We start from the raw sequence: 15203 nt of genomic DNA on the forward strand, positions 1-15203 counted from the left end.
ATTTATGCTATTTCAATTATTCAGTTTTTAAACATTTCAAAACTCTCCTGATTTATTTGTTTATTTTTCAGCAGGTCCATTTGGAGTCGTGAGCACGACTATAGCCATGACTATCGACACGACAGAAATTCTGGTCACAAGTTAAACGCGAAAGTTGATTATAACACTAATCTCTGTAGACTCGGCCCTACTACTACTCTTTACTACTACTTAGAATTATTTTGTAGGAATTATTTTTAATGGTTTTAACGCCCATTAGTCGTTTTGTATTACAAATCTGTGTTCGATTATGGAAATTTTCAGCAGTTCGTTGGAGGAGAATATCTCCGTCAACTACGTTGGAGAATTGAATTTTCAGAAACAAAGCTGAAATTTTATTCGAGTCATACTAATTTTGGCATAAATAATAAAACACCATTTCTTTGCAAGGCCGCCTTCATTCATCCTTGCATGCTCCTCTTAGTGGCAGCAAAACCAGCTTTCTGCTTTGGCATCGTTGTCTACGAATCTGCTTTGCTCCATTTTTGTTTGTATAAACGACCCACCTACCTCACCTTGGATCACCAACTTGGAGTTCGATTACTAACCTTCCACTGATACAAGAGAGTGTTGCAGAAACCTATCCATTGGGTTTTTTCGATTCTCCAACAAAGTAGGACATGAGAGAATTTCTCACCTGGACTGAACCAATGAATCCAATGAACTCCCCCAAAGCTTGGGGCTGAGGAGGTCGTTCTAACTCTCCCTCTGTGGCTATTGCTGAGATTGAGCCACGACCTCAACTAGAGAAGATCAAAGAGGCCCAAAGTTCATCGACATTCAATAACTTTTAAACATGCCACCCACAGCAGCATTTACAAATAAGTAACGCAAAGTTTCTGCTGCTCAATACAGCTATCTGTTTGTTTTCATCATAAAATACCCCAACAGAAACTGTAACTTTCTTGCCAAGGTGAAGCCAGAACAATTTTTAATAGGGCGAATAAAATTTTAATTTTTTTCATAGTCTATACTTTTATAATTTTTAAAGGGTTAATTCAAACTTTTATAATTTTAAAGGAGCCAAAGTACAATTTTACCTTTACTAATTTAAAATTTTAAAAATATTTAAAAATACTAGCCATTTAAGGGGCTCAACCCCCCCCCCGGCCATTCGCCTCTGTTTCTTGCCAGTAGATATTTGGATATGATTCAATTTTCCTCGATCTATTATAATATTAAACAATAAATAGTTTGACAACAAATATACAAATACCTTTGGAATTGTGCAAGCCAAGAAAACAGATACTTCACTTGCATATAAGATAAAGCCTTTCACTAATGTATCATGAAAAGCATTTGGGACAGAATCCAAGTCAAAAGTCTCAACTGAAACAATTGAAAATTTGTTGGCCTTTGCTTATACCAATTACAACATTTCAGTTCAGTACACCCTTTTCCTGCTATCAAAATTCACTTTACAGGTAAGACAGAGGAAAGAGAAGAAGAATAGCTGGAAATGAAATTTCCACCAACCTAAATCTTACCTTCCAAAACCCCCCAAAATCTTAAATAAAAGGGAACAAAAGAATGGAAAAGATTCTCACCCTTAATAGTAAATGCTAAGAGTTCAAGAACTATGAAAAGGAAAATTGGGTAAACACCATATAGCAAGAGACAGACTTGCACATGCCTACCTTCACTAACTTTAAACGGTCAAAATCAGTTAAAGGCGAAACTGGATCTTTATGCCCTCAACTCAAGCAAACAGAAGATACCATTGGCAATTTTTTTTTTTTTTGTCCTGGCCTCCTTTGAACGGATTAACAATCTCAACTCTGGTTAATTGTGTATCTTCTCAATGCTCCTCTCCATTCAAACCCGTTGGAGTTCCCAAAAGTAGCACAAGATTGGAGACATTGAATGTCTTGTTTAGTTGATTTACAAAAAAAGAAAAAAGAACATATCAATCCTTGTTTCAATAGTTACTGGGCCAGTTCATCTGTGCATGCTGAGGCTGCTGATAAACATTGGCAGCAGGCCCCCCCATGTCAACAGCTCCAGCCATAGTCTGAGCCTGTTGTAGATGAGGATGAACACCTGCTGCTACTCCTTGGGGATGATAAATACCAGCAAAGGAGCCAGGACCAACCTGTGTTGGAGGAAAAGTTACATTCTGACTCTGAGGGGGAAGGTTATAGAATGAACTGGCTGGCAGACTGGATATCTCTCGACCAGGGGGAGCAATCCATACAGCTGAACCTTCACTCTGCAGGAAAGCAAACATGTAAAACAATAAAAAAAAATAGTCAAGAATGGTTAATAGCAATGACATTCTTTCCAAAACCAAAGAGAGTGCTTCAAGGCAGAGACAGGTACGGATAAGCATATTATGTAGAACTGTAGCAAACATTTAAGTCAACCTATGACAATATGATCACCATTTTAGGCCTTAAATTAACATGAATTTAGTACATCAATGTGGCATTGTCTTTGGTCCAAAAGGGATAGGAATTCATCTAATAAGCAGAAATTATCAACTTCACCCTCAGGCTCCCCTAAACTGGAACAAACAAAAAAAATCAAGAAATCCATTTACAAGGCTTCTCATAACAGAAATTTAAAGAGAGAAAAGGGAAGTAAAATAATCCAAGGGCGTATGCACAATTAAATTTCAAACACCAACGACAATTCCCAGCCACAAAGAACTACTGCCTCTTAGAATCTTAGATATCTCAAGACAAACATAACAGCCATCCTCCATCTACCTTGACAAACTTTAGACAATCTGAGCTATTTAAAACATCGTCTTTTAAGATTCATGTAACAATCATTAAGAAAAGGAAACTAAATTGTATCAAAGAAAAAAAAAACAAGATAAGAAATTGAGACAAAAACCTGAAAGATTGTTCTTACATTCTTGTCTTATGTTATAAATGTCCAAAAATATAAGGGTAATATAAGGGTAATGTGCAGGATATAAAAAAATTGGGTCCAAAGACATGCAACCATAACATATCAAAATAAACTAAGAACAAAGTGGGCAATGAACCAACAAGTCATCATAAATTTTTGTTTCCTTACTTCTTCAAGAAATAAAAAGAAATAGAAATGAGAACATGTTGCCAACCTGCTGCCCTGTGATGTAGACATTGCTTTCCTTGAATTGAGATGCACCAAGATCCTCATTTGTAGTTGAGTTTCCAGTTGAACTGGGATTATAACCAGCAGGGGAGGAGCCATAAGGCCCATAACCACTTGGCATTCCAATATGTGTAGAATTCACCGGATTATTTCCAGGTTTAAATTGAGGAAGAGAAAATTTGACTCCTGTTGTAGGTGGTGCTGGTGCAGAAGGATAAACAGTTCCAGCTTGAGGATGTAGAGGAAACGCACCATTGTTTATAAATTGGTGGATTGCAGGAGAAGGATAATAGAAAGGAGAGTAAAAGGGGGCATATTGAATGTAGTTTGGAGGATAATGTGGTAAATGCACCCCAGCTGCTGAGCGGTAGACAGGGACTGGTTGCTGAGTCACAGATATAGAACTTTGCATCAAACCAGCAGCTTGAGTTACTGTTGGGGTTGGACTTCCTGCTGTCAGTACTGAAGTGTTTCCACCCTGCCAAATGCCAATTTATGCAAATAAGCTCCAAATCCCAGCAAAATTGAATTGAAACACAGCAATACGTATGGGTTAAGAGTTTGGATGCATCCAGTGGTAACAGCATAATTAGATTATGCTGAATAACACCACTACCAAACAAGTGATACTTATTTTTCTAGGAGAATCATCTATCTAGAATGTTCAAGAATTGAGTACCTATATTTCAGCGACTAAAAGTTCTACACAACAGACCAAATTTCAATAAAAATGAGGCATATCAAATGTTATTACTTGCCAACAATATAGTCAATTAGGAAAGAAAAAGAAACATGCTCATTAAACTAACAACAGATCCCATAATTTTTTTCCACAATTAAATATTGCTCTAGTAAAATTGACACTTTTCCCTGTAAAGTTATGCAAGGTGCTTAATCTTAATCTCTGCACACCTCTTGTGGAGGCTGAGAAGTCTGTGGAGGAAGTACTGCAACATTCCCATTGTATTTTGTAGCAATTCCAGCAGAAGGAAACGGAGAAAGTCGACCGTCATTATCAGCACTTGAACGGTAGTACTGGGCATAATAAGTTGCTGGATCAAATGGCTGTTGAACCTAAACATCAAAGCATTTAATAACACAAGAAATTAGTATTAGAACAAACAACTGGTACAATTGCAATTGATTTTATAGAAACAATATTATAGCAATCAGCAAAATGACCAAAGGAGAAACTCAAACTGAGATTTGACATAAATTAGTTAACATATGAAACTTTCTACTACATTTTACATAAAAAATCAAGCTAAAAGAAACTTATGCTTGAATAATACAAAGAAAATAGCAGAGCAGCATTTATAAAGGAAAAGCAGAGGGGATGGAGGGAGATGCTTACAACAAAGCTTGAAAGACGAGAAACTTCACGAGCTTGAGATTCAGGGTTTTCGAGGGGTGCTAAAATAGGAGGGACAAGTCCAATATTGTAGTTAGGAGGCGTATGGACCACAGAGTATGGATGGCCTCCAGAGGGCAATGCATTGTCCTGCTTATTTTCGTTATACTCAGGAATAGAACTAGAGATATCACCATCACCAGACAAATTTTCAGGAGAATGTCCAGGTGATTGTGGATGATCAGAGTGATCTCCGTCCTCAGCAGTTGTCAATGCGTTTTGATTGCTAGAATCAGTAACATAACAAGAAAATAGCATGAGCCAAGCATACAAAAACCCACCAAATAGTAGCACGATTATGGTCCCTAGAAAGGTTAACACTGCTTATTCCATAGAAAAAGGGGTTAAAATTGCCCATAAGATAAGTCAAAAGTGAACAAACCTAGAATTCTGCTCCTCTGCAGTTTCATCAACATCCTGAGAAGCCTCAGACAAAGGTGTAGGACTCTTAGCACTCTCCTGACAACCAACAGAGCTCAATGTTACTCCAAAACTAGCATCAAAACTTCCAAAACTCAGCTTGGTTCTTTCAGATTCAGGGACATGGATATGGGTTGGAATTATAACATGTTGACGTTGTGGGAGATGCAACTCCTCTAGCTTCTTCTGCAATTTTGAAGTTGCTTCTTCAGAGTCAAGAACATTTGAAACAGGCTGTGAATAAGCATTAGCTTCAAATGAACTAGTAGGAACTTCAGATGCACCAGCTGTTCCAGAACCCTGCCCAACATTAGAGCTGATTGGCTTTGGTTTCCACTCCTTATTAGAACCAACTGTTAATGACATATAGGAATTAATATCTGCAGATATTTATCAAGTCTTTCAACTATCTTCAGGTAAGAATATAAAGTAGTCCAAACATTTGTAAGTAACAGCTAAAATATGCTCCAAAAGCACACATTTTCATTAAAATTATCCAACCACTAGTAAGTAATATGGAAGAATGAAAAACCAAGTAAACTTGTCTTAAAAGATTCTACATCTTAAGCTTTAAAAAGTTCCCTTATAGTTTCTCAAAGTTCCACTGTTACTTAAGGGGCCACTTCTATTTTGACAAGGACAATTCCTCTAGCCGTCTCAATCATAATGATGATTTCGATTCAAACTTACAACAAGCATACAATTGAATTATATCTTGCTCAAAGGAAAAGGTCACTGATACCCATTTACCAAAGATAGTTATAGATTCCAACAATTATAAGGGATAATATAGTGAAGTCGTATAAATCCCATCTCCAAGAATATCCCACAGATCTTGATGCCTAGACTAGATCGAGACAACATAAGCATCCAAGTACAGTCTAGCAAAAAGCCAAAAATCCACTTTTTTTTTCTTTTATAGCACAAAATCCAACAAGAAACCCATCTCAAATTTCATTAACAATGACCAATACATAAAAAAGTTACAAAACAGCATTGATAAATACAATATTCATTCCACCTACCTTTCTGAGGGCCAATTATTTGTTGTGAGCGGCCACCATAATTGGATGAAGGTCGGCTTGTAGAGGAACCATGGGTTGCAGCAGATGAAGGTTGGCCAGACTCACTCAGAAGATTTTTTGGTGCTCCAGAAGATTTACTAGGCATCTTTCCTTGCACAAAAGAGCTACTAATTTCAGTAGCTGCCATAAGTCAAAGAAAGAAATTAATCAGATTGATTAGTATAAGGAATAGGAGTCTCCAAACTGATTAATTTTTCAAAATCCTGACCAGAAGCTAATTTTCTTTCAGTAGGGACAACTGCATCTGATTCTGCAGAAGCCTGGCCACCTCCCACTTCACGTTTGATTGCTCCCAGAGTGCCAAGGGGCTGAGAATCACTGGACAGAACTAGCACAGGGTCTGAGGACGAGAAGCAGATTGTTGCAGAAGATGCCGAACTAGTCGATGGGAAGCAGTCACTAGGGCTTGCTGCAGGTGGCCCACTCATGTCCACACTTTCAAATGTAATTGCGGGTTTGTTTATTGCACCAGCAGGGGATGGTGCACTTCCGAACTCATAGCTTGCAACAGATGAATGTTCCTGAGGTTGATTGGCAGCATTTCTTGCAGGTGCAGAGGATGTTTCAGCCACTACACCAGTAGGACCATCAGCCATGACAGGTACAGGGCTATAAAACATAACAATAAAAATGCAATTCAAACAAACTGCATTTAATTGAAGCCATATATTTATCAATAGACACCAAAAAATATAAAAATGAAAATTATATAAGATAGCAGATCTGCAAATTCTGGCCACCTGGCTACCATAGTTGATTCATTAGTTTTTGTCTCCTGAGAGGTTGATGAAGATTGACCACTGGCTTTCTCTGCAACTTGATTTGCTCCATTATCTCTCCCAGGACCAGAACTCTTGGAAACACCAGCCTCTGATAAGATAAAAAAGCAGAAATTGCATGAAGATAATTGTTGACAATAATTCAAAATTTATAAAATCTAGCTCGAGAGACATGGAAATTTGATTTATCAAACTGAAAGAACTGCAAAGATACAAGGACAATAGCAAGTCAACAGCCCGGACATCGACAGTTCAACACCAGAGGATGTAACATAAAACACATCTGACACAAAACTAAACAAAAAGCAAAAGAAGGGGAAAAGAAAAACATGTTCAAAGCAAAACTATGAAACTTGTTCATTGAACCATACTAAATATGTCACATGGCTGAAACAAACACAAGTTCATGCAGCACAATCAACTCATTATTTCAGAAGCCTAACATTATTCAAGAAACAATAATGTTAAATAAACTTCTGTTCCAAATGTCTGTTTACCATGTGCTGCATAGCGAGCAGAGAAATTTCCCCGGCCACCCCGACTCCCCCTTCCCTGTGAACCAGATCTCCACCGCGACTCTGCAGACTCTTTGTTGTTCGAACTCTGCAACAATGAGCAATAAAATCACATGAACTCCAATGATAAAACAGAGTCTGAACCAAGCCAAAAAAAATACTCTCCAGTTGAAATACAAGGTATATTCTTGACAAATACTTCCAAGTAGTCTCTGCTGCCCCCCAACCCCCATTTTAAAACTAAAAAGAAAAAGCATGCAAACACTACGGAAGCTCAACTTTCTTGACACCATGGACCCTACTTCCCTATTACCTTTTGTAGTCCTTCACCCTTTCATCCTGTTGTCAGTCAATCTTGTCCACCTCCCACTACTTAACACCCAAACTCTCTAGCCCTGACTGAAACCTTAGAGGCAAAAGAAATTTACTACGGGTAAAACAAAAACTGGTAGGACTTATCTAAGCCTCTTCCCTCCATCATCTACATAATAGGACTTATCTGAACCAATATCTTAACAATAAGAAGGTTCAACATTGCAAAAACAGAAAATAGCAGAACTTACATAAATTCAAAAAGAAAGAGAGAAAATACTTCTGCAATTTTCAGTAGATTCTCTTACCTCTTTTTTCCTATCACGTTTTCTTTTTACTTCGCGAAAAGGATCTGAAAGACAATATAAAAATGTCATATATTTGGGAGCAATTAAAATGGTGCAGTGTTCACAAAGAATGGCACCAATTAAAATGGTAATGTATCAGCAAAATGTAGTTAGACATAAACAAGAGAGTAACATTTGCTAAGAACAACGTATATCTGAGTGCTGTTTGCCTAACACAAAGCCATAACTCGTAAGTAGAGAAAACTGAAAGCTTGCAGCGCATATAAGGCCATAAGATGATATCATTGCTGAATTTGGGTACCAAACTTAAGCAGCTACAACATCAAAAGATAAACTTTGGAATAGAACAATGAAAAAAATAGGGAAAGCTAGAAAGTATTGATATAGTGATTAAACCAACAGAAATGGCAAAACTCCTAAGGGTTAATAAGTTACACCCTTTTGCAAATGCCTATCAACGTGTTAAATGTCTTCAAAACACTCGACGGCAATAAATGCCAACCAAATGTGTCACTTAACGAGAATACTTTCACAATGAATTAGTGTTATAATAGTAATCGCCACATTTCCTAGCTGTGGCACTCAGAGTAAGATATGTGAAGGAAAACAAGAAAATGAGAATACTGGAACTGGAAACCTAATTAATCTAATTACACAAAATGATAGCTTCATAAAAGTGCAAACAGATAATACTGTCCTAACTAATGAACAGAAAGTGGAAAAATTAAACAATGAGCAGCAAAATAATAAAATTTGCTGCAGATACGACCATTTAAGAAGCAATTTAATCAAAACATCATTTCTAGAGTTATGTTCTGTTACTTGTAAAGATAATACAGACACATTAAATCACTAACCCTTGGAGGGGATTAAGGAAACGAGATATGAACACCAACAATCACGCAATTCGCGAAGGAAAAAAAGAAGAATAAAAAACCAAAGCTTGCACTTGCATGTATATATAACATGTAAATAAAGGAATAAAAGAAATGAAAAAATACATATCAAATAAAAATGTAATAATAATACCAAGAACAGTGCAAACTCATTATACTCTAAAAGCTTTTAAAATACTAAAAAAAAATCCTACTACAGTCCCCAGCAACAAAACCCAAATCACCAAAAATTAAATTAAGATCAAAGACAAGCTCGAGGAAACACAGATCACAATAAAACAAACAAAAAGCACCCAAAAAAGTATAAGATCACCCCCCCCCCCATTTCCGTAATCCCAGGGGGACAAACCATTAAAAATTCATAAAGAAATGGAAAACTTAGCTAGAAAGAAACCTAAAAGGAGAATATAAAGAGAAAAAAGTACCCTGAAGAAGGAGCCTCTGAGCGGTTTCATTGGGATCCATAGAACATTCTTTAAGCATAGCATAAATCTCATCTTCACTGTGATTACCGGTGATCTCTTTTATGTTTTGGATCGTTTTCCTCACGCTGCTTGTAATTGATGAAACCCTAAACCCCCCACCGCTCATCTTCTCAGAAAATTCGATTTCCCCCTTTTTTTCCTTTATTCCCCACTTCCCCTCTTCAAACAAAGCTATTTCTCCTTCCCCCTTCCCTTTGTATTCCACCAGCAACTGTATTTCTAGATTATTAGTATATCACAATGATAAATGTTTTGGTGTTATTTTTAAAAGTGTATAAAAAAATTGAGAGAAATGGAGAGTTGGAGACTGAAGAGAGGCAGGTACTCCAGAAAGAAATCAAACTTTAAATGGAAAAAAATTTTATGGTTTTTTTTTATTGATCTAAAAATGAAAAGCAAGAGGAAAATGGAAGACTGACGGGGAGGAGGGAGCAAAATGTAGACCTTTTTTTTTCGGGGGTTCACTTTAAATTATATTTTATTTTTTTATATAAAACCTTACTATTTACGATTTTTTTATGGGCCTTGCCCTTTTTTATCAAATATATATTATTTTTGAAGCCCTTGGAAGTAGAAGTTACAAAAATAGTTATATTATTTGAGGTTATTTTTATTTTTTATTTTTAAAAAATATATACAATACTATTTTAATTTATGCTAATTATATTTGTAAATCTTTAAATTTATCACTTAATTAAAGTTTTATTTAATCTATTTTAATTAAAAAATGTATTTTTATAATTTTTTTTAATTGAATTAGTATCTAGTTGATTCGTGATATCAACTTAATAAAGACTCAATCACATAATATTTTAATAAAAAAAATTAACAATATCAATCATTTTGACTAATTAATAATATTATAAAAAATATAGAGATCAATGTGTCTTAGAAATTAAAATTAAAAAAATTAAATTACCAATTTAGGAATAATAGAGAGACCAAAGTTGAAATTTAACCACTAATTTATAATGTATATATATATATGGGTTTAGAAAAAATTTTGAAGCAAAGAGTATTCCTTTATTGTTAATTATACATTAAACTAACATTAAAAATAATTTATTGGTATTATATAATAATAATAATAATAATAAAAGTAATATTAATTAGTATGATAGTATGTTAATGTGAATCACGTCTTTTAAAAACTCTACCTTATATTATTAATTTATGAAATTGTGAATTTATAAAATTAGGTAAATAAAAATTTAAATTTTTAATTAATTAAATATATTTTTTTATATAAATATTAATTTATTTTAAATATGATAGTAATTATTTTATTAATAAGGCTTTTATTAATTCTTGAATATAAAACTAATAGATAGGTTTTACGTTCGTAACGAATTATTAATATGATAATTATTTATTCATGATGTTTTTATTGAACCCATATTAGATTACATTTATTATTGTAAATTATTTATCAATTAACATTTAGCACAATAAATATAGGTATTAGCAGGTTATTTTTATTCAAATAACATTCAAAAAAATTACTAGAAAATTTATATTTTAAGATTTTGTTTCCATCACCAAAAACGACATGATTTTCATTATTATTTGATAAGTTTAGTTACTATTATTTGATATTCAATACTTTTATTGTTATTTGATTTTAATAGTACTTACACGATAGTTTATGTTGTTACCATTGTATTTAGAAATATTATGTCAAAGGAAATGCAATATTAAAGTAATGGTTATTTGTAGTTGAAATTTTGACTCATATTCAAATGATAAATTATTTTATTTTTTTAATTAATTTTAAAAATTAATAAAATTTTAGTATAAATAAGACAGACTCTAATTTAATTAATAAACATGTTTTTAAATTATACAAATATATTATTTAATGAATTAAAAAATAGATATATAAAATCATGTGTAATGCATTTGAAATTCAAACAAAAATAAAAAAGAAAGCTACTTAAGATTTCGTATACTGATAGAAGGACACCTTCCTTTTATATATAGGTTATAGATTCTTTTAGATTATAAACAAATAAACCCTTAATTTTGTATAAATAAAATAAATTTTAATTTTTAACTTATATAAAAAACTTATAACATTTAATTTATAACTAAATAAAACATAAACTAATATTTCATACGGAGTATGGGGCTTATTTAAATAAAACTTTAAAGTTTTAAGGATTATTTTAGAATTTTATTAATTTATAAAAAATTTAAGTACTAAAAAAACTCTTAGAAAATAATTTAAAAATCAATTAAATCTTTTGCTGAAAAATGTAAACAATTGAACTTTTAATGGAAGCTTGCAATCAATCGAGCTTCTCATGTAATTTTTTGTTGAAACTCCTGACAAATCATTAAATACTAACGTGATAGTTGATGTAACGATTAAAGTGTCATCTATTATTATATGAACCTTTTTCACCATCTCATATATGCTCCCAACTAATTATTGTATACTACATCAACAATTTTGTTTTCATCTCAAACTAAAACAAATTATCTTTTCTCCACGACAATTTTTTTTTAGGTAAAATCTGCATCACTTTCAATGGATGAAACATCGACTAATATCTCACTTGACTCCTAATTTAATTTTGAGCCTCTGTCTTTTTAAGAGCAGTTTAACATTGTTTTTGAAAATTGTTTTTGAAAAGTTTAATTTAAGATTTAAGTGTTTAATATTACTATAAAAAATACTTTTAAGAAATAAAATATTCATTTTAAACATGAATGGATGAAAAGATAAAAAAATCTTAAAAGTGCTTTTGGGTTAATGATTAACCCGCGACTCATCTCCTAACCATGGATTTTGTTAGGGATTTTTTTTTTTTTTTTTGCCTTGTTCTTCACCATCTTTTTCTATGGATTATAGTTGTATAGTTTTTATTTCGTTGTAAATACTGGAAGAAATTAATTTTTCACTGACAAGAGATTTTGATTTATCTTTGATATTAAAATTTAGCCTTTGATTTTTGAATGTTGAGGAAGGTTCATTTCTAATTTTGGGTATCTTTTCTGTGTCTGCTGGAGATCAATATTTTATCAATTCTGGGTTTAGAATTTTCAAATTGCTTTCTTTCCTCATTCCATTGAAATATAGATATGTTCTGAAGAAAAAATTTTACGTGGATGAAGATATTTTTTTAATTTGAGATAGGAAATAAATTAATGATGTGGCATAAAATAATTTGATATGACTATATGTGAGATAGTAGGAATGGTCCATATAATAATTTTTACATCTCACATAAAATTTTTATGACATTGCATCTTTCGTGGAAAAATGTTGGAGGTTTAATTGATATTTTATTTATTTAAACTTAAAATTTATTAAAATATTAAAAAATTTATAGAAAATCTATAAAAATATTTAAATATAATAAAATTTTAAAAACTACCAAATATTATAAAATATTATTAATATGTTATGAAAAATATGAAATATTAAATAAATATTATAAAAATTTAGAAATTATAGAAAATATATAAAATAATTAAAATGATAAAGTATAAAAAAAGTTGTAAAAATTTAAAAAATATATAAGAAATATAAAAAATAAAATTTGTTATTACGAAGGTTTGGATTAAATTTTTATAGGGAGTTTAAAGTGTGATGATGTTAATCAGACTTGTATGGGGTGTCGAGTAAATGGTATGAGAGATAATGAATTTAGTGTTTGACAGCTTAAGGTGAGTGATGAGTAATAATTTTGATCAATCAGAGGTCATGTAATAGATGTTGTAAAAGATAATTTAAGTTATGATGTAGAGCCACATGTGTGGGAAAATAAAACCAAGTGACAATTTTTTGTTACAAAGTTTTAAAATTGATTAGAAATTACTAAAATATTTAAAAATTTTAGAAAAAAAAAACTATATAAGTTACTAAAAATTATTAAATGTTATACAGAATTTTAAATTTATTACTCATTTTACAAATTTTTATCCTTTTTTTTAGAATTTTTACATAATCCCTAAAATATCATTCAAGCCCTCCTAAAATAATTTAAAAAATCAATTAAACCTTTTATGTTAACATTTTTTCATGTCAACCATCACGTCATCAAAATTTCCTTGTCGGAGAACACTTAACGATCCCTCAAGAGCTTCAATGGAAAACCATATTTGAAGGCTCCAATTGCTTGGTTACTTTCAATTAATGGCTCAATTGATTGTATTTTTCAACGAGTGACTCAATTGATTTTTTAATTATTTTTCCATAAATCTTTTTAATACTTAAGTCTTTATAAAAGTAAAAATATAGATATTGTCGTTAATACAATGGTAACTATCTCATACACTAATGAAATTTTTTAATTCCAAAATACGAAGTTAAAATCTTGTCACATGTCTTTTTGTTGTTTTTTTTTGTAGATAAAAGCACAGCATAAAGTGATTACATCAACCAATCCATATTAAACTCAATTAGAACCATTACAATCAGTAGTCAACACATATTTTATCAAATCTGGCAAAGCTTCAAACAATTGGAGCACAGGGTTTCCTATTGCAGCATGTTTAGCCAAGTGATTTGCAATACCATTTTGATCCCTCGAAATATGACAAACTCTTACATCCCATTTCCTACGCAGCAACTAATGTAATAACCTTAATTCCACCAAACTACTGCTGGTGCCTCTCCCTGCTAAAATTATTACAACCAAAACCGCATTATCACATTCAACTTCGACCTTTCTTAAGCCTTTTCCCCATACTATGAAAAGGCCTTCAAATATTGCTCTTGTTTCAACTTTAAAAGTTGATTCCTTGCCGAAACTCATTGCATTACCACATAACCAGCTTGCATTCGAGTACCTTAGAACTCCTCCAATGGAAGCATGCTGCCCACAGAGAGACACATGGCATTGAGAAAAAAATCGACACACGGTGGCATATTAAGTTATTAACCTTGCTTGTAGAGTTAAAAAACTATATCGCTTGTGTATCAAATGATAATCCTTATTATAGTTGTGTTAACATTTTTTATACAATTACTACTATTACTATAAGGATAAGTATTTGGTGCACTCACAATCTATTTTTTATTCCACAAGCAGCCTTAAAAAATTGATATATGTCTTTTTTTCAATATATGTTTTTTAAGTATTTTACTATACATCTATCAGACACTTGTCAACCTTCTAACTTTGCTTATGGAGTCTAGAAACTTCATTGATAACGTATTAAAGCTTAGTTTAGCATTACTTTTCAAAAGTGCTTTTAGGCAACAAAGCATTTTTTTTGTCTCAAAAGCATATTCTTTAACCATGCTGTTATTTCAAAACTATTTTTTTCTTCCCCAAACTGTTTTTAGAAAGTAATGTTAAATTGGCTGTAAATATTTTCTCTTACTATAAACCCCCGAAAATTAAAATGAGAGAAAATGTGCACTTGACGTACTTGATCGTACATCATTCTCAATTGTTACAATAAAAAATATCAATTGAGTTAATACTCATTCGGTAAATATTAATGATTTAAATAAATATATAACTTTACATGTAATATATAAAATTTTAAAATAAATGATTTTTTAATACTATATTATATTATGATAACTGAGTAGTATAAAATTTATTTATATATTAATAAAAATATTATTTAAAAATTTGAACCTATTATTATAATATTTTTTGGCCAGTAATTACTATAATATTTTAGATAATGTATTTTTTAGTAAAACTCTTAAATTCTGTCAAACAATAATTATAAAATAGAATTTATTACAATATATTTGAAAATAACGAATTTTCTTTACCAATATTTGTAGCTCTCTATTTTTTTTCCTTTTAACTGTATTTCACCTTAGTTAACTATTCACTAATCGAGTAGGAAGGGACTTGTATTATTATCAAATCGTCAGTTGACATGAAAAAGGAGGTTTGAT

The 15203-nt window shown here is 31.9% G+C and overlaps 1 protein-coding gene across 1 annotated transcript; it reads right to left on the bottom strand.

The window, feature by feature from the left end:
* Window positions 1-1369: 1369 nt before the first annotated feature.
* LOC107912468 (GBF-interacting protein 1) lies at window positions 1370-9837 on the bottom strand. Its single transcript, XM_016840656.2, has 11 exons — window positions 9275-9837; window positions 7954-7997; window positions 7316-7421; window positions 6780-6909; window positions 6248-6648; window positions 5980-6159; window positions 4917-5307; window positions 4478-4760; window positions 4036-4197; window positions 3110-3601; window positions 1370-2248 (listed from the first exon to the last, which is right to left on the bottom strand). The coding sequence occupies exons 1-11, from the start codon at window positions 9438-9440 to the stop codon at window positions 1958-1960; spliced, it is 2646 nt and encodes an 881-aa protein (XP_016696145.2). The 5' UTR covers window positions 9441-9837; the 3' UTR covers window positions 1370-1957.
* Window positions 9838-15203: the final 5366 nt, after the last annotated feature.

The sequence above is a fragment of the Gossypium hirsutum genome, chromosome D11 (assembly GCF_007990345.1).
Source record: "Gossypium hirsutum isolate 1008001.06 chromosome D11, Gossypium_hirsutum_v2.1, whole genome shotgun sequence".
In the NCBI taxonomy this organism is placed as follows: Eukaryota; Viridiplantae; Streptophyta; class Magnoliopsida; order Malvales; family Malvaceae; genus Gossypium; species Gossypium hirsutum.

Coding starts and splice junctions, on each gene's coding strand:
- LOC107912468 (XM_016840656.2), bottom strand. CDS start 9,440: ATGAGCGGTGGGGGGTTTAGGGTTTCATCAATTACAAGCAGCGTGAGG. Junction 7,998..9,274: donor TCAGAGGCTCCTTCTTCAGG/GTACTTTTTTCT, acceptor ATTGTCTTTCAG/ATCCTTTTCGCGAAGTAAAA. Junction 3,602..4,035: donor CTTCTCAGCCTCCACAAGAG/GTGTGCAGAGAT, acceptor GGCATTTGGCAG/GGTGGAAACACTTCAGTACT.